The following is a 21,642-nucleotide window of genomic DNA, read 5'->3' as shown; positions in this document are numbered from 1 at the left end:
TAATTCTAACCTCCATAACCTTAACTCTAATCATAACACCTAATCCTAACCCAAATCATAACTCTGATCTTATAACCTTAGCTACCATTTGTCAAGAACAAAAGCTACTTGAGGATAAGAGTTAGTGAAATAGATAAACTATCAGTTTTATAATGAAGCATATTATAAGATAAAAGTGATTAATGGGAAAACCAAGTTGATTACTCCCCCCTCCCATACACACACTAAAGAAAACTTGAAAGTCCAATCTTTTTTTCTTTCAAAGTATGTCTTCACATACTCCAAAAAAATCTTGTTGAAATTTACGATCTTTGTGTGATAAAATGTTGACATTTTTAATTATCGGATTTACAAATACATTTTTACAAATACATTTGCGAGTAAAAAGTTTGCAAATATTTATGTACGTATGGTATGTATATCACATGACTGAAGTATCTCAGGCCATAGTTATTAGTATTCTGTTTACATTACATAATCCAAGAGGTCATCACCTTGTTGATCTCTATGTAATCATTTATTCATAAAGAGTCATTTAACAACTCAAATTCACACATTGTCTTTTCAGATGTCGGCAGTATTATGTGTGTGTGTGTGTGTGTGTGTAGTTATCATATTGAACTGGGGACAATTTCATTACTGTAATAGAAAGCCATGCTTATTACATTAATTTTTCAATTAATTAATTCAGCACAAGATTTTTTAGAAGGAAAATGCTTTACTTACAAGTATATTGTCTGCATTTTAATTGTCCCATGAACTGCAAAGTTAAAGGAGGAGGGCGATGGAAAGATAGAGCAATACTTATTTTATAATTACATGACTGACTTAACTAACATTTGTCAGACCATCATAAAACCATGGCTCTCTCTCCCTTTCTTTCTTTCTCTCTCTCTCTCTCTCATCAAGACTTCTAGTGAATGTCTTAAGATTGGTGACCAGCACCATCTCCATTATCAGTTTGATGTCATTTTCTACTAATTATTATCATTTCCTTTTCTCATGAAAACATAGCTTAATTCATGGAAAACTCGACTCATAGAAACTCTTGTCTAGAACAGATCCTGTTTAAAACATAATACAAAATCAATGTAACGATATATACATGGGTCATTCCATAAGTAAGGCCTCCTATTTTTTAACTAAAAAAACTTAAACATTTAAAAGCTACTAAGACAGGAGTGGTACCATTTAAAATGAGCAATCTTTTGTGCTCCAGAATGTTTTTTTCTACATAGTCACCCTCATTCTCAATGTACTTTTGCCAGCCTCTTTTGATGCCTCGGTTGTAAAAATCTTGAGTGTACTTTGTCACTTACATTTCTGTCATCATTCTGAAATCAATGAACCCATCTCCTAGCTGTACTGATATCAACTCTATTGATTTTATAAACATTCAAGAGGTGCAAATGAATGTGGATCGGTTCAATTTTTTCTTCATGGAGGAATTCAATGATGCATCTCTATTTCTGATGCACATCCATGACCAGAGGTTGTTTTTTTACAGTCTCACACTATCAATATCTGGAACAAAGAGATGAAACTTTCAGGTCATGAATACATAAATTCAGTCATCATAACAATGCAATTTGCAATCCCATCTGAAACATCATCATCATCATCATCATCATCATATCAGGCGGGTTGCCTGGACTAAATTGACTCTTTCCTTCCACAGGTTTCTATCTTCCATGGCCTTAGGAAGATCTTCAAGTTGTAAGCCAGTATTGTCTGTCAATAATTTTGTGTATGTCTTGACAGGTCTTCCTACTTTAACAATTCCATGTTTAGGATCTCACTGTATGACATTACTGATGACCTCATTTTTTCTTTTGTAGCAATGCCCGGCATATCATATTCTTCTTTCTCTTATTACTGAAAAGATCCTGGGCAACCGACCATACAGACGGTTAATGGTTGGGTATCTTTTCTCAGTTTAAGTTTAACACTGCCCGGAGCATTCTAGTGTATGTATTGAAAAACTTGAAAGTAAGTTATATGGAACAACACTACCATCTAATATATTTAGGCAAAATTATAATATGTGAAGTATCCCTTATATTTTAGCTAATACTAGGAGACATACCCACCATTATTTAACAATAGTTGATGTGCTGCTGGCATATTGCGCATTTGTTTTGTTTTAAGTGTGATTTAAAAACTGCACAGATGAATGTGCAATGTAATCTAATTCAAAAATTTATGCTTTACAAGTTCAAACAAAAGCAACTCAAATCATTTATACAAAAGTTGAAGCCACAGTTAATCACAAATACAAATCAGATGTTACACAAATTTCGGCAATCAAAGATTATCTGATGCTCAAAACTACACAGGTAAATCCGATGGGTAGGTCTTTGAGAATATCATGCAAGACTCAGCATCTTACAATCAAGTGCGGTCCATCACCTTCATGATCTCATCAAAAGATGGTAACTTGTACCTCCCATTACTAAAATATTGCAAAACTTTTAACTCTTTCACGACCAAATATTAAATTTTAAACTCCTCAAATCACAAAATGAAATTATTATTAAAAAAAACTAAATGACCACATTTAAATTTTTTTTAATGAATGATGTCAAAAAATGATGATGTCATGCAGTGGGCACGGTGACAGGATACCAAAAAAAAAGCAAGATTTACAGTTTTAACATTGCATAGATAGATACATATAGATCTTTCTGAATTTTTGAGATGAGGATTGGTTATTCGTATTGGATTCATCGGACTACTGTTCTCATTTTGAGTGTGATTTTTAGAATGTTTCGGTCAATATAACCTCCGACCTTCTTCAGGTGTATCTTGTCGAACTTGGGAATTTGGACGAGTTTAACAAGATACACCTGAAGAAGGTCGGAGGTTATCTTGACCGAAACATTGTGAAAATCACACTCAAGATGAGAATAGTAGTCCGATGAATCCAAATGATACACATATAGATCTCATCTTAATTTTCTGAATCCATTACTTTTGTTGTATAACAAAGTATAACAGAGTTCTTGTTATAGCAACTAAAATTTGGAGAACATTTTCCCTTAAACTGTATTTATTTACCATTTCTATTTTATTTTGCAATACTTATATGATTTTTGAAAAAAATTTTCTTCAGACGCTACCAGAGAGAAAGAGAGTAAAGATGAGAAGGATGGAATGGATGTTGCTGACGGAGATACCAAGGTAAGCATAAAACATCTTGAAAACGTTTCAAAGTAAGTTTTCAGTGATGTACTAGCTTCATCACTTGTTTTGATTTTTTTCAACATGATACTAGCTCAACCAGTAATTCAACCTTGCTTTGATCAGAAACAAAGTGCCACCTTGAAAATTACACGTTACACAACTAAATAACATTTATAACTTTTGTGTTGTAGTTTAGGGGAAATGGATACTGTGTGGTAACTTTCATTTTACATAGCTACATACATATTGCCACTATGCTGTCATTTGATGATGAATGTGATGATGATTATGATAGTAAATCTGATGCTTTCAGTTTATCATCTTGGATTAAAAGAGTACACTTTTGTTGATCTGAAAGTAAACGAATCTCAAATAGTCAACAGCACCAGTTCTCATCTTTAGGGTGTTTATTACAGTATAGTTCTCTGGAAAACAAAAACAGGAAACCATGACTTCTTTAAGTATCCCAGAACAGCAAATTTGTCTATCTCGACTAATATTTCAGATAAAGAGAAAGCAAGTCAGAAGTGAAAGTTACTTCATCCTCTAACAGCTCTGATGTCACCTCTTCCCCATTTTAAATTTAATAGGTCCCGCACTATCAGGCAAGCTCTAACCTCAGTTCCACTGCTGCAATGTCACATCCCTGTGTCTATTTTGCAAGTACTTTTATGGAATGTGTAATCCAATGAATCATAGCACTGTGCCTCCTCAACATACATATTCCCAATAAGCACAAAAATTTCCATCCCTTTACTGTTGAGGTCATTAGATGCTGTAAAGCCTTCTACTCTTATGGACTGCTAGACTTTGGAATTCCCTAGCTGTTTCCTGCTTCTCTGATGGTACCAACCTGCAGAAGTTTAAACGTAATGCAAACAGACATCTCGCTGCTAAACTCCTCATAGTTCCTTGTTAGCTTTGATCCTAAATAGTAGCTCCTTACATTACAAGTGGCAATATGCCTTATTTGGGATGAAAAAAAAAAAAAAAACGTCTCATCCTTTTTCTTCGTTTCATTATCTAACACTTCACATTGTTTCTCATTTCATTTTGTAAGCATTTTATTTGGCTTTTGTGAATTTTTAAGTCACACGAATTTTGCATGTGATCTGTAGTTATAGCACATTGGTGCAACGCAGCACATTAGTGCATCATTGCACAGAGGTCACTGACAAAATTTTGCCATTCCTCCTTACTACAAATTGGAGGTCACTTTATGCTTTTGGACTTGTGTGTTTAACATTTGTTAAAATAATGGGTCATCATTTATTAAGGCAAAAAGCTACTCTAGGATAAGGATTAATGAAATGGGTGCATTGTCAGTTGAATGCTGGAGAATATTATGAGAGGTTTGAAAATGATGAATGATAGGAACAAAGTTTACTTACTACTGACTTACTATTGTGGTGTGCCCATCCTACAGATAATAATGAACTATTCCATTTATTATAAAAACTGGGGGAATATGTGTTTCAACATTAGCACAAGTTATGCATGAATAGTAGTTGGACTTATGTATAATCACATTCTTTATTTATTGTATTTACTTTTCTGGACCCTTACAGGATCATAACATGTACTTATGGTAACAGTTTAAGTATTTGCTGACATTGGATTTTAGCACGACCATGTTGTAGTCTACAAGGGTTTCAAGGATTGTAATCTACAAGGATTTCAGCGCGACCATGTTATTATCTACAAGTCTTGTGGTAATGTGTTCTATAGAATCTCTAGAAGAAAACTGTTTATGGAAACTTAACTTCACGCTAGGCATATTGAAGAAGATAGGAACATTTCTGTGCAGTTGTATTAGAAAGACAAGTTCTTGCTGTGAATGTTTTACAAGGAGGTACCAAAAACTGGAGTAGTGAAATAAAAGGTTTATTGGGTTGGGTACAGTTATGTGATTACTAGCCCTCCATCTAATAAAATAGAGTATAGATGAGAAGGATGGAATAGACATAGTTATCAAGGCAAGCTTAAATTTATAGCAATATATATTCATAATAGTAAATACATAACAATACAGTAACGCATAACATAGTTGGGTTATAATCAGCTAACGTACTTCCTAATTTCTGGTGTGGTGACAAGGCAAATCAGTTCCTTCACTTTTTCTCAAGCCCATATCTCCGCCTTGTGCATGTACTCTTCTTTTATTACATTTTTCCAAGCTTTCTTTTCTTATTTAATAATCATTGAAGAGTTTTTTTCAGTCTTATTATATAGATTTTGGAAACACTTTTTAAAATCTTTTAAAACTATTTTGGGAATATTATGTATTGGATATGTTTTTTTTTATGATGTTTAAAACTTTGTTATTTTGATTTCCATGATTTCATTTGTTATTTTGATTTGAATGGTTTTATTTTTATACTTTCACAAACATATATTTATTATATAAATTTAAATAAAAACTTTTTATATTTTTTTATAAAATTTTAAATAAAATAACATTTTTTTAAAATTTTATTATTAAAAGTATAAATACAGACTAATTGTGATATTTTTATCTGTATGATTTTGTTGATTTTTATTGTATACTTTTCCATAATGTCCTTTTCTTACATTTTATTTCAATAAATCGCTTCACAATAGAAATACTGAAGAACAATAAAAGTGGAGGAACTGATTTGCCTTATGATCACTTCCAGTAGTGCTACGCCGGAAGTTAGGAAGTACATTAGCTGACTATAACACATAGTTAATACCTAGTAATTACAGATATTTTTATATATAATAATGAGTTACCACTTATCAAGGCTAAAAGCCACTCAAAGATAATGAGATTATCAATTAGATGATGAAAAATAAACTCTCTAGATTTATGGTACTCTTATCTTCTTTCAGTAATCATTGTAAATCATTTTGCATTCTCGCAACAACTGTTTACCAATGATTTCTTAATGATAATGGTCATTGGTTTCCTCTGGAATTGTAGTGACAATAGCTTTCCTAGAGTCTAGTACTTTCTTTGCAATTCCAGTAAACTTTTGAATGGTGCTTTTTATCTTCTGTTTTTCCATCCTCCCCAACTCTTCATGATGCTAATTGATGCTGGTACCAATGTGTTTAAGTAAGGGGAGGATTGATTGTTGATCATGTTTTTTTTTTATATTACTATTTGAAAAACTAATTTAAATGTATCTTTTTCATTTCCTTTCAGCTATCAGAATCTTCCACTCGTCTTGCCAGTGAAGTGGGGGATCTGAAGAGTCCTGTTGGGTCTCACGCCAGTTCCAGCCTAACATCCCTATCGGATGGAGGTGAAGAAGATAACCTCAAAGTGCAAGTTGATGGTGAACCAGAGATCAATGAGGTTGATATCGTTTATGTGAAAACACCAGATGATTGTCTTTGCAATTTCTGTAATAAAAACTGTAATTGTTGGTCCTATTTTGGGCATACAGAATTTGGCAAAGCATGGTGGAAGTTGCGTTGTTTCATGTATAAGGTTGTGGAGCATAAATACTTCGAAACGTTCATTATCACGATGATTTTAGCGAGTAGCTTAGCTCTTGTAAGTATTTTCAGTAATCATTTTTATTGCATTAGTTTTTGATCAGACTTGCCTGGATGGATATATATATATATAATTATAAAGAAATCTCATTGACCTAAAAGAAATGCATTCTGCTCGCAGAGAGAGGGCTTGTAGTTACCTAAGAAACTTTAAATGAAACAATGAGTGGAATCCACTCAGGACTGTAAAAGAATCCACACTAAGGTTAGAAACACAACTCAAGTCACTTATCAAATGTCCATAAGTGACCTAAGTTGGGCTTCTAACTTCAGCATGGATTCCACTTGTTTTATTTAAAGCTTTTTGAGAATTTGCACACACACAGACACACAAAAACATACATTCTCTCTCTCTCTCTCTCTCTCTCTCTCTCTCTCTCTCTCTCTCTCTCTCTCTCTCTCTCTCTCTCGGCAGGCAAAAGAAGTTTCTTTTAGATGTGATTTTTCTGTAATCGTTTATATACATATATGTGTGTGTGTGACAGAAGATCTTATTTCTGATCTTTTGTAGCACACATTTATAAATAAATATTACACCCTTATTTTTAATTTTCTCCATAATCGAGCACTTTGCTGGATTTCTCTCCCACAAATCCTACACAGATATCTTCTCATTATATTCTTGAAATTATGAGGATGGGTCTTCTTGCTGCTTCAGCTGCTTGAAGACTTGAGTAAAAAGTACCAATCAAGAATACGTTCTTGACAATCAGCCTGACAGGTGTAGGGTCACGAACTGGAACTGGCCCTACACCTGTCAGACTAAAGTACACCATCTGGGTATTACCTAGGAGGTCAACCTTCCAAGGCTTTGCTACCTGACTTTCAGGTGGAGCAAGTTTATGGCTTGCTGCTTGAGGCTTAGCAATTAGCAATGGATGCCTAGGTAATTGCTAATCCAGAGTGTCCCTCTTTAGGGGTTCCAGCTAGACATCCCCACTTTTTGACCTTATGTCATATCTTGCTGAGGTTGGCAGCAAGTCATTATTAACCCTACACAAATAGATATATGATTTTTGTGCTTGCATTAATAAGTCTGTATGACATTCTCGGTGTCATTACTTTATTAAATTGTGTTGAATGTTGAATAAAGAAACAGCTGTGGGGAGGTTATATATCTTAGCTTGTAATTGTAAACAAAAAAAACATATATGCACTGGCTCTACTAGTAATTAGTTTCATATCAAAAACTTTTCGAATGGATATATATTACCTAGGTTATGGAAGGTAAGCTACATGTTTAATTGCTGGAAAAAAATCATCTAATTGCCTAATGATTTCCTTGGGAATGTTTCTGAGTAGCTTACTTATAAATATTTCATACTATTATTAAGGTCTAGTCACATATTAAGCACTGTTGAAGTAAATACTGAAAATATATATTTCTGTAATATACTATATTACTTTATAATATTACCGTTGTATATACATGAAATAGTGTGTGTGCATATATATGCAGGCAAATTTGATTAAAAACTAGTTTTCTATTTTTGCATTATTTTTTTATTTTTGTTTATTTGGATTGTTAACGTAAGTAATCCTTACAAATGTTCACTTATGGAAATAATTTTTTTTTTTTGTTACAGAGACCCAAATAATCTATGATCGTATACATTTTTCCAGCTCTCCTGAATGTTGTCCCAATTTAATAATGCCTTTCTTTCTTCAAAACAAATGTTTATTATGTTTCTGAATTTTTAGATCAAGATTAATGGTTTGGATTATTCCAACTACAATTGTTACTTTTTTCACTTTTGACCTTTTTTTATTTGAACTTTGGAATTTCTATGTCGAACTCAACAAAGATTCACAAGTTAAAAAAATACATCAATAGCAAGAATGTGAAGAAATTAATAACCAAGATGAGAATAGTAGTTCAAATAATCCAAATAATAATAAGAGGAACTGAAAGAAAGAAAGTGTGTGTGTGTGTGTGTGTGTGTGTGTGTGTGTGTGTGTGTGTGTGTGTGTGTGTGTGTGTGTGTGTGTGTGTGTGTGTGTGTGTGTGTGTGTGTGTGGTCCGAATTAAATCAGTCTTTTAAAGCTTTTGATTAAGATGTTTTTCTTCTCTTTGTTATTTATTTTTATCCTATATTTCTGCATTTAGACGATAGTGTAAAATCTCAACATCCTTTTCAGTACATGACCTCAGATCACTTTCAAGTTCAACTTTCCTATTTGTTGTCCTGCATCTATCACTATTCTATTGCTATTAACCGACTTGCAATAAATATATTTTGATAGAATTATTTGTGCTTGTGTAGATTAGTGATATTTTAAACCAACACATTTCAGGTGAAAATATTATCACATACTCACGTGTCATGGTAAAATTAGTATAAATACCCAAAATTACAAAAAATGATTCGGTAGAAAAATAATTGCAAATAAAAATTATCGAGTGAAGCAATGTATAGAGTTTTATTGTATGTTTTTTGATGTTGGAGAGTTCCCAAGATTCAGGTGGGAGGGGGGGGGGTAACTGCAATCAATACTTTTGGTTAAATAAATATGTGCTGCTATTTTTAAACAATGGATCTTGGAATATAATTATGACTGATGTTTTTTATTTAAAATACTTCTAGCACATCATCTACTGGATCATTTTTCATAATTTTTGGAATTCATACTTATTTAAACATAACGCATGAGTGCGTAATATTGTTTTCACTTGAAATGTGTTCGTTTTAAAGATCACCAGTCTATACACGCATTGAATTTTAATTGGACTGCACTAAACATGTATGTAATTGATCTATATGTCTACATTTCCAGCACCAACACTTTTTGGTCCCCCAATTTCGGAGAGAGACCCATGTTTTCAGTGACATCCGTGCATCCGTTAGTCTGGACTATTGCTAGATAACCATCCATTAGCTTTTCCTGAAATTTTTGCCACAAATTGTATTTCATCAAATAGATGTGCACAATAAGAAATTTTTGCCACAAATTGTATTTCATCAAATAGATGTGCACAATAAGAAAAAAATTTTTTACAAAAATTCCCGTTGCACCCCACTAGGAGCTCAAAAGAGGTCAAAAATGCCCCAAAATGTCCAAAAATGACACATTTTGTCCCAAAAATTTTGATCCATCCATTAGATTTTTTTTAAAACTTGGCCAAAATGTTCTTAATATAAATCCAGTATGGGTGACCCAAGCAAAATTCTGGTTCCCAACCCAAGCGATAGTAACAACCCCTGGACCGTCGCGAAAAAAGCCTTTTCGAGACATCCAAAAATGCGCGCGCCGCATTTGCCTTTTATATGTATAGATTTTATTTAGTTCGTTTGGATATAAGTTTCAGACTAGAAACCCCATAAATTGTTGAATTGAAATAAATAATAATTTTAAAACAAGGTCACATCATCAACAAAATTACAAAAAAAAATTTTTAACCAACAAAACAAGAAACATTTTTCACAAGACACAGTTTTTAATAATATCCCAGAAAATTTTTAGTTGAGTTTCAAAATAAAAATCCCATCTATCTTTGACTTTTTTTTTACCAAAAAAAAAATCACAATTAGACATTTTTAATAAGATTCACAAATTATATATTTTTGTTTACTATCATCATAAAAAGGACACTGAATTCATAACATTTTGAATGTTGAAAGACTTAGAAGACCCATAATAATCCATGTTATGATGGAAATATAATAGAAAACTGAAGCCCTTTTAAAAATTAAAACAAAAAAAATTGTGTCAGTAGTGTAAAAATTACATGATTACATATATTGAACATAAATTAATTTGAAGATTTTTTCATTTTCATTTATTTTTTCTTTTCTGAAAAACAAATTGACTATCAAAAGCACATAAAATTTCACAATTGAACTTCACATATTTTTTCTTTAACTATTTGGTGTCTGCCTCTAAATCCTTTATTTTCACCCTCCCTAATTTGAACTTGAATCTCCCTCAAACAAAACTTGTATGGAATATGTTATTTTAATCCTTAATAAATGAAGAAAGCAAATACATTGTGTTTCATAAGAAATGTTCAGGTTTTATAATTTATTATTATCATTTATTTTTATTGCATACTACTCCAGAGTTGTATTTAACAGCTAAGGCTTTCCATAGTAATGTTTAGAAAAAAAATCCTGACTACTATTATGTAATAAAGTTATATAAAAAGATATGGTCAAGTCTTTAATATTAAAAAAATGTTATTGATGGATTTCCGACTAGTCTCACATATGCAAACTTGACTTAATGGCTTACTATATGATTCAGTAATTTTAACTTTCAAGTTCGTGTAATTTAAAAGATAAATTTTTAAATAATATGATCAATAACTAGTAGCAAGAGAAAAATAAAAAAATTTTGCAATTAGTGGAATTTTCTTTAAAAAATCACTATTATATTACTCTTCTCGAAAAATTACTATTTTTATGCATTCATTAATCACATAGATTAGAAAAATGACTCAAATGATCTTTTCTACTGTTCATTATTGCATAACCTGCTACATGTACATTTTTATACTATTATCTTTGGCTAAACATTTCTTGTCTGCAATGTAATTATACTTAGCACTATCATTCATCACAGAAACATACTATCTTTAGGTTCTTTTATTTTAAATTGACCTAGCATACCTTACTTTTCATTTGGTTAAATTTTAGGAGCACACAATATTTCATCTTCATAACAGCAAATATGTCATTGTTTGTGGAGAGACAATTTTCCAAGTGTTAAACTGATTTCTCTGTTTATTCTCCTATGCTCAGGCTTTAGAAGATATCCATCTACGAAAGAAACCGATCCTGCAACTCGTGCTGATGTATCTTGACAAGTGTTTCACTGTCATATTTATTGGAGAAATGTTAATCAAATGGTTCGCCTTTGGTTGGAAGAAGTACTTTACTGATGCTTGGTGTTGGCTGGATTTCCTCATCGTGGCGGTAAATAAATTCATTTCTCCTTTGCTTTTGTTTTTTCACATCATATTAAAAATGAGTAAAAGAAAATTCATTAAAAAGGAAGGGGAGTGCATATTCTGAAAGAACTGGGTGATTTCCTCAATCATCTCACTGGTGATTTCAGATGATTTTGTATTTAAAGTATTGTTTCACTTTTTTTTTTCTGATCATTTTGTGCTAGTTGGGGATGGTGCATCCTACCAGATGCCAGACATTCACCCGATATTTCATACATTCCAACTGAGAGGTTATTATTAAGATTCTAACTGTTCCTTTAAGTGCAATTGTTTGTATTTCTTTTGCATTTGATTCACTAGGTAGTTTTCGAAATTCTTCTTTATGAGTCTGGTTGCTCCTATAATTACTGGAATGATGGAAATCTTAAGATTTTAGTTTCTTTTCATGTTGTACATAAGTCCTTGCTATTTCGTTATCTTTTCCCACTCAGTTCTGTTTAACCTAGCATCATTGGGAACCCTAACTTATACTAAGGTTGCTTCTTACTCCTTCTTAACCCATATCACTATGTCAGGTTTAATAACTCTGTTTTATAACTATGTAGCTGCAGGAATTGTATAGTCATGATGGATGGTGAATGACTTACTTCCAACTGTTCTTTCTGGTATATGCTCCCAGGACTTGCTGCTGCATTCAATATTAAACTTTTTACAGATGTTCCAATGGAGATATTTACACACTGTATTGTGTTGCATCATATAGTAGCTGTCCCCCAGCAGAACCTTACATCTGAATGTCATGTGGCTTACACTCTCTACTTTTGTGTAGCAAAACCTGCATTTGTTGTTATTTCTGAGACCACTCATCTTCTTCAAGGCATTGGTCATCAAACCTTGCTCTTGGGCAGCTATTATAATCCTCTCCTTATCATAGTGGAAACAATCCTCTTTTTAGCCAATCTATAGACCCTTCCTTCACCAAGTATTGAACTTAGAATGTCTTAGTAGACACATACTTAAATCATTCGTTGACATCTATGCTGATGACATGACCATCTACGGCAACACATCAAAGGCTGTAAATGACAAAGTTCTCTCGGATTCTCTCTCCTCTGATCTCGAGCGCGTGGTTCAGTGGGGGAAGATGTGGCTGGTTACCTTTAATGCATCCAAAACCAAACTCCTATCCTTACATCATCAACGCTCTGATCCCCAGCTGGCATCAATTGTGATGGATGGCTCTCGTCTGGGTGAGGCCCCGTGTTTTGACAAGCTTCTGGATTTGACCTTTACTCCTGATCTGAAATGGAACACGTACATCAAGTCTGTTGCCAAGGTCGCTGGAAAGATGGTGGGATCCTTCTACCGCTCCAGAAGATATCTCACTACTGATGCAATTCTCTATCTATATAAAAGCCAAGTACGTCCAAGGATGGAATACTGCTGCCATATCTGGGCAGGAGCTGCCAAAAACAGCCTATCATGCCTTGACAGAGTACAAAATAGACTTCGTGGTTTAGTGGGGGATGCCCTTTTCTCTACCCTGCAACCTCTCTCCCACAGAAGAGACGTTGCGAGCCTATCCTTGTTTTATCGTTATTTTCATGGCAGGTGCTCGTCTGAACTCCAATCCCTGGTCCCCCCTCGCCAATCTTTCACGAAAAACACATGTCTATCTGAATCCACTGTGAAAAATTTCCCCCACTCTATATCTGTGCCTAAATCAAAACGCGGATTCCATGAACAAAGCTTCTTTCTTAGAACTGCACGCCTGTGGAACTCTGTTCCGTCTACCTGCTTCCCTCCGGACTACAACTTGGATCTCTTCAAGTCCAATGTTAACAAATTCCTAATGAACCGCCCCCCTAATTAAACACTTCATCAAATCTCCACACTAATGTAATGTACTTGCAATAACCCTTATCCCTGAGTGGCTTCCGGGCCTTGATAAGTGGTGATCACTGTGTAAAAAAAAAAAAAAAAAAATCCTTCGAACCAATGTCAAATACAAACAACAGTTGTACACATTTCCCAATGCAACATTGTATTAATACAGATACCTTATCTGTTTCTTCTTTTTTCTGTTTTCAGGTATCAATTATTATGTTAGCAGCAGAGAGTATCGGAATGGGCAATCTGACAGCGTTCAGATCCATGAGAACATTACGTGCCCTACGACCACTGAGAGCTGTGTCTCGGTGGGAAGGGATGAGAGTAAGTAATGAAGCGATTAAATAAATTTGAAACAAACATTTAATTCAAACGCGAAACAAAATTTTGCACATTTATTTATATAGATCAGTGGTTCCCAACCGCCATGCCATGGCACATTGTTGTGTGGCATGAAATGATTACTGGTATGCTGTGAATAGATTGTAGGTGGAAGTTACAAGTTGTATAAAACAGCTTTCATATGGCTATAAGTTGCTTGTATTAATAAATACTAACTCACCTATTATTACTTACATGATACTGATAACGAAATATCAAAAACAAAAAAAATAAAATGTATAATAAATCGTTTAAATTATTGGATATTTTGAATCTTGTATAAAAATAAACATCTGTAAGAATTCAATTAAATATTCTTTTTTATTTTTTTATACATGTGGCACGGAAATTTAAAGAGCATCAATAGTGTGACATCATGTAAAAAATACTTGGAAACCACTGCTATAGATAAATAAGCATTAACGTTTCGCTAATTTTGAAATGTTTATTTATCTTTTAAGTATGACCCTAAAGAAAGGAAAAGAAAAAAGAAAGAAATTTGCCTGGGTGATGGTGTCTCGTGGGTCTTTGTTTTTAACTTACAATGAATCACATCTTGTTGAAATAAAAACAGTCCTCCTAAAGAAAAGTCAAGAAAGAAACATTTGAAAAATAATACAACAATATTATTAAAATATATAAAATAACAAAAAATAGTTAATTAATAGAATTTCCTTTTGCAAAGCAATATGCAAATTAATCTGCCTTATGACTTAGATCGCATATACGTAAAGTAGAATATAAAAACTGTTATTGTGGAAAGTTGAATTACCTTGTTAGTGTAAGAAATAGGCCAAGCATTTATTTAGATTTATAGGTAGTTGTTTTTTCTGTTAATGGAAGTGGTTTCACTTCCAGTAAACAGTCTCTGAAGATTTTATTTCAACATTCATCAAACGAATATCATTAATATTTTAAAATATATATGCTGTTAGCGTAGGTTTCCCAAAACAAAATTATATTTTCATTATATCTAAAAACTTTGGTGCTTGTCCAGAATTCAGCCTAATTACAAAACAAAAATGCATAAAAATCTTTATGATGTACATACCCGTCACCGAACGAAAATGTCATATTCCAAAAATAATATCAATTAATCAAATAGTTTTGTTTTTTTTTAATAAAAATAAATAAATTTTATGAGCAAGTTACAATTCGTGTTTTCATTTGCTAAGTTGTTTTAAATGAAGGGAGACAACTCTATCTGAAATACCGAGATCAAAATCAGCCTTGTAATGGACACAACCTACTATTAAAATTACTAAAAATCATTTAAAAGAAAAATGATTTTCTATATATATAAATCAATGTATATGATTTTTGGAATATGACATTTTTGTTCTGAGACAGATATATATATATATATATCATAAAGATTTTTCTGTATTTTTGTTTTTTGTTTTAATTAGGTTGGATTCTAAACAATAATTAAAACTTTAAATATGAGAACATAGATTTTTGCTAAACATAAACAATAATACCAAATTTATTTTAATGAATAAATTAACCCTCAAATTATAATGTGACAAAGTTTTATAAATTAAAAAAAATTGTCATCTTGTGTGCTACTGATTAAGAAGTGCACCAATGTTTATTTATATAAAGTTTGTAAAGCATACTATGAATATGTCATTGTGTAAGTAGGTTAAATTTTGTTCAATTAAATGACCTATCATTATACCTTAATTTTAATCTTTGTATCGGCACATAAAGGTTGTGTAAAAGTATTCTGTTTGGCAAATTAATTAAAGGATGAGTATTCCTCTTGTTCACCCACCCACACACAGATTTAGTCACACTCTTATTATCTTTTATACACTTTTATTTAATTCAATAATTGTAGCAAGCAGTAGCATTTCCATAAAAAGAAGATTACGCTTGGAACATTTTTCTTCAAGACCTGCTCTCTAGAGTTTTAGTCATCATCATCATCAGCATAGTCCCACCAATGTCATATCCACTGTCATTTAACACTCTTTGTTTTTGTTCATATAAATTTTAATGGTATCTCTTTTCCTCTTTCAGGTGGTAGTGAATGCTTTAATAAAAGCTGTACCCTCCATCTTTAACGTGCTCTTAGTCTGCTTGGTCTTTTGGCTAATCTTCAGTATTATGGGCGTGCAATTATTTAATGGCAAGTTCCATAAGTGTTTGTATAAACTAAACGGTAGCGTCGTACCAGCAACGGAAGTTGACAACAGGAGTGAGTGCGAAGAGAATCGTGCAATGTACGAATGGAAAAACTCACCTATTAACTTTGACAATGTCCTAAATGGATATTTGGCCCTTTTTCAAGTGGTTAGTATACTGTTTTGTTTGCTTTGTTTGTAGACCTTTATTGTATATTTTTTTAGGTTTTGTTTTTTGGTTGTTTTCATTTTTTATCAGTTTTAAAAATCAACCAATAATAAAGTTAGATAGGGTTAGGTGCCTGGTGAATTTGTCTACAACATTCTATCAGTACAATAAATATATTTTATATTTCAAAATGTTTGAGATGAGGATTATTCTCATCTTGGTTGTTATTTTCACATCATTTCAGATGCTGTGACCTTTAACCTTCTTCAGATGCATTTTTCCATACTTCTGAATCTTGATATCAAACTGAAGAACCTCTATGGAATTTCAAACTTAACACTTTATTTAGTTCATTTTTTTTTTTTCATTTTTTTAGCGGCATTCACCCTAGTTGGATTAAACAGAGAATATCAAATTCACAAGCGGCCCCCAGTTATTTGTATATCTCCGTCAGGGGAGATAATGACATTAGATTTTTACAGTTCTTCCCGGGAGGTGTTGACATCTTCCTACATACATTGTCTGGTATTTCCAAATGATCACTCATCTGGTACTGACTAGGCTCAATGTTGCTTAACTTCAATGATCTTATGAAAACCAGTGTGTCAACATGATTATGCTGTATATATGTTTAATTCATGCAAAAGTATTGGTTAACAATCAGTTTTAAGCAACAGTTTTCTGAAGGTTGACATTTTAATCCTCACTGTGACCATAATAACTAAGAATAACATAAAATTAACATTTCTACCTGTCATGGAAGGTGGAAACAAGAACAAATTACTGGATTAAATAAAGGGTTCTATTCAAAATTCCATAATAAATGCCTGACTTTGACATAAATATTTCCAAGTTGAACTAGAAGTTTGAAAAGATGCAAGTGAAAACGATAACAGGTTGCATCAACTGAAACATTATGAACATTACAACCAAGATGAGAATAGTCATCTGAATATAAATAATTAAAATTATCAATCCTCATCTTAAATTCCAAAACATCTCAGCTCGAATCCCTGTCCTTCTTTTACAATTTAATGAAATATGCTCTGATGAACCAATTTTTTTATTCCAAAATCGTCTTATTTCAATAAAGAATCAGATTATTAGCAAAAGTTATGAATCATTAAATTCGATTTTGCGATGATTATATTAAAAGAATTCAAAATGAACTGGTGCTATTGATTTTGGAAATGGCAAGCCTTTCCAAATTCATTCTTAAGTTTAATTTTTTGTACCAAGATATTCATAATTTGTTGACTGAAAAGCATTAACAGGCAGCATGAATTGTAACACATACATTGAGGGCATTATTAAGGCTGTTGCAAAGAAGATGGGCTCCTTCTATCATGCTAGAAAATTTACACAAGACAGCATTCCAAATTTTTATAAAGCACCAATGCACTCATGCATGAAATATTGTTGTCACATCTGGGTTGATGCATCTACCATTAGTCTCTCACTCTTAGACAGGGTCCAAAAAAGAATCTCAAATCTAATAGGCTCTGCACTGTCGGCCAAGCTCCAATTTCTGTCTTATCCCTGTCGAATCCCTGTCCTTCTATTACAATTTAATGGAATATGCTCTGATGAACTCCTAACACTTGTGCCCTCTCAACGTGCATAATCTTGATTAACCCAATAAACAGCAAACATCCCCCCCCTCACACTTTATTGTTGAGGTCCCTAGATGCCAGAAAGCCTTCTACTCTAATAGTTTCTTCCCGCAGACAGCTATAAAAAATAAAATATATATGACAAAAACATCTTTTAAGTTATTGTATTAGTAATACATAGTTAAAGTGATCTTCATGAATTTAAGCCTTATATCTGTATTATGAAAAATGTATATACAACAAGCTGTCCCTAACTGATGTTGCTCAGGAATCTTTTTAGTTTCATTAATAATTTATGTGATTGAAATGAGATTTATTCACCTGCAAAAAATATTGAGTCATAAATAAATATAAAAAGATGACCACTTATTTTTTTTCCTCTCATTCCCTAAAAGTAATTTTTTATTCTAAAAATAGGAATGAATGTAAAAAAAATTGTTTGTGTCCTCAGAATTGGGAATTGAACTGAGGATTGCATCTTAGCAAGTTGCCATCTTATCAATTTGTATACCACACCAGTGTTATTAATACATAGAGTGTATAAAGCATCTAATGAATATGTTATTGTGTAAGATGATTAAACATTTGAGAGAAACCATTTATCAAAAAGGGAAGAGAGGATGAGTATTAGTTGTCAAATTCAAAAAATTGCCTCAAATTACATTACTTCTAGATATTTTCATATTTTTATTGCTTGCAGGAAGAGGACTTGTGACTGAGAGGGTTAGATCCTCCCACTTCCTCTATGATATTAGTAATCAAAATAAAAACTGTTAATTGAATTAATAAATTTGATGAAATTGATTGGAAATGAAACTTTTTGTTTTTAAGAACATAGACCAATATTTGCTAAAAACTAACTTATTGACCAATTTTTAGTATGTACCATTTGTTAATGAAGCTACTAATGACTAATAAATAGGAGAAAAACTGTCTTTACTTTAATTATAATAATAAGAAAAAAAGAATAAGGTTACGGATATTATTATAATAGCTACAAACATTTCTAATTGACCATTACAGATTCTTGAAGAGGTTTTCTATTTTTATTTATTTTAGGCCACTTTCAAAGGATGGATAAATATTATGGCTGATGCAACAGATATTCGTGATGTAAGTATGTGTGTCTACTTCATGTAAGTAAAAGGTATAGATGAACACGTAACACATAATGCTATCCATAGAAGAGAAACTGAATCACAGGTTAAAGTGAACTTTTATTTATATACCAGTAAGTGAATCAATTAATTTGAATAGCAATGCATCTGTTGAGTGATACACTGATTATAACTGACTTGTGATTGAGACAGTGACCAGGCCTGTACAACTCACTACTATAATCCCTAACTGAACAACAAAGCATTTTCTGGTACTTGTTCAGATTCTGATCCAAGTTCTGGCAACATCAGGTTAGCATCCTTCCAGCATACTTATGAAAGCAGCTGGAAGATGCCAATGATACAATTAGCCAATCCATTAATGTTTTTGTGTTAAATTTTTGTATACTGTTCTTGAAAAAAAGATTTTTTTTTTCTTTCATATAATTAAACTTATGGTAACTACAGTTAAAGTTATAGTAACTATTTTTCTTGTTTTATTTTTAAAAAATTTTCCAATTTTGTTAAATTGTTCCATTTGCTTGTAATGCTACATTTTGAATTTATCATCTCTGGTAGTCTTTGTGTTGTTAGTATCTTCTGACTGCTTCTGTAACTATGCCAGAAAATGTAGATGCGATGTTGCCAAAATTTGAATCAGGATCTGGGTAACAACTGATTTTCATATAAAAAGTAATCATCAAATTTTTGTCTATAGATATTATTTGCTTCCCTTGTCAATTGATCAACAAATGTGATGTCAAGAAGACAGAGGATGTTTTGGCATCACTTACCAAGACCTTTGTCAGTTGCTCTCCAGCTTTCTATTTAAAACTATATAAAGCTATGATACCATCACACTTAAAATTTGATTGATTGGGTCAGTGCCATGGCCAGGTAGATCTGCAGCTGCAAATTGGAAGAAAGAATCCCGTCAATTGTTCTTCATCAGAAATTTGATATTAGTGAAATTACCGATGTCTTATACACTTGGTATTTAAGGTGATCTGGCTTTGTATAGCATGCCACTTCTTGCATGGATATTCCAGGTACTAGCGAGCATGGTAAACTGAGGTGGCATGGCTCAAATGGATAAGAATCCTGTCTTGACTGTATGTAATCTAACTAATGCCAACACTTTAGATCCAAATGCATGGGGGAGTAGGCATGAAAAGTTGGCGGGTGTTGTCCATCCTGAAGTCCAAGACAATCACAATAACTTAATTACCAAAACCAGATGAAAAAGAAGTTTGAAACTAAACTCTTTGCTCTTCTGTTAGAATATATATATATATATATATATATATATATATTTGAAACCAATTTTTAATTATAGATTATGAATCATTTTACTCAATATTAAAATAGCTCTAGGATATCTATGCCTATCGAGCTTATTATATCTCTACATTACAACGAGCACTGTTTTCTTTTAATAGTATTAATGCATTTACTAATACATTAAAATGAACTCTGCTCTTTAGACTGTTGGTCTAATTTCCTCAAAATTAATAACTTCCTATAATTGGTTGAGTTTTGCAACGTACTTGTAGATATGTTTCATAATGAAGACTTACAATTATCAACTAAATGTATCCCCATACCATCTAATGACACCTTTATAACTAGCTTGATTGGAAGTGTGAATGCATTCATAAGGAATATGAGATGGAAGGTTTACCACTTCGATAATCACCAGAATGAGATCAATCAACCAGTGGATTTACAACCTGAAGAAATGGAAAATACCAATCTCAAAGAGGAGAGAGCACAAAGAAAAGCGGCCAAATATATCTGCCTTACTTAAAAAATGCTAGTTTTATTTTTGGTGTCTTTAACCCCCTTCCCCTCTTTTTGCTGATGAGGAGACTTTGTTTTATAAAATCAATTGATAAAATCATTGTTCAAGACGTATTGTCTATTTCAATAAAAACATTGTTTCCGAAACGATTGTACAATTTATTGATTTTGTTTGTTTTTCCTTTTGAAACCGATTTTTAATTATAAATTATGAATCATTTTACTCAATATATATATATATATATATATATATATATATATATATATATATATATATATATATATATATATTATCACTGGGACCACATCAGATATCCACTTGAAAAGGCTAATCTGCTACTAATTTGTACACATCTAAAAACTTATGCCTAGAAGGTCCAGTATCTTAGCGACTATTATTTTTTGGAAAAACTGATGTGAGTCATAACCACAGCATTTCTTTATGAACAAACTTTTTTTCATATTTATAAATAAAAGCCTAAAAGTATTAACTCTTAAGGAGAAAAGTCCTCATACCTTGCCCCCCTCCCTGCCTGTAAGTATTCTAGTACGCATGTACCACAATCTAATAGGTCCCACACTGTCAACTAAGTCCTAACCCCTGTCTCATTGCTGCAATGTTGCATCCCTGTGCCTGTTTTACAAGTATTTTAATGGAATGTGCTCTGATGAACTCATCGCATTTGTATCTCCATTTGTCCTACATACCCCGACAAACGCGTTTAGTAACAAAATTTCCTACCCTTTCACTGTAGAGGTCCCTAGAGGCTGATAAACTTTTTATTATAATAGCTTCTTTACTCGGACTATTAGACTTTAGAAATCCCTCCTAGTCATCTGCTTCCCTGATATAATATAAATTGACATCTTACTCATATCTCCTAAGCATGGCCCAAAATACTAACCCCTTACATCCAAGTGGAAATTGCTTTGTTTTAGTGTGAACATGACAAAAAAAAATGGTTGG

General features: G+C 32.4%; 1 protein-coding gene across 3 annotated transcripts in view; it reads left to right on the top strand.

Moving 5' to 3' along the window:
- The window catches only part of LOC145260449 (sodium channel protein para-like), a 645,789-nt gene that overhangs the window by 593,873 nt on the left and 30,274 nt on the right, over nt 1–21,642 (top strand). For all 3 annotated transcript variants that reach the window (XM_080118504.1, XM_080118501.1, XM_080118503.1), the window contains 6 exons: nt 3,113–3,180; nt 6,353–6,706; nt 11,448–11,621; nt 13,688–13,810; nt 15,893–16,165; nt 18,838–18,891. In XM_080118504.1, coding sequence (XP_079974630.1) covers nt 3,113–3,180; nt 6,353–6,706; nt 11,448–11,621; nt 13,688–13,810; nt 15,893–16,165; nt 18,838–18,891 — 1,046 coding nt within the window. The remainder of the gene's footprint in view (nt 1–3,112; nt 3,181–6,352; nt 6,707–11,447; nt 11,622–13,687; nt 13,811–15,892; nt 16,166–18,837; nt 18,892–21,642) is intronic.

This window comes from Euprymna scolopes, chromosome 36 (assembly GCF_053919585.1).
Source record: "Euprymna scolopes isolate OS-2025 chromosome 36, ASM5391958v1, whole genome shotgun sequence".
In the NCBI taxonomy this organism is placed as follows: domain Eukaryota; kingdom Metazoa; phylum Mollusca; class Cephalopoda; order Sepiida; family Sepiolidae; genus Euprymna; species Euprymna scolopes.
Note: the sequence above shows the minus strand (reverse complement) of the source record. Positions and strands in the feature narration are given on the sequence as shown.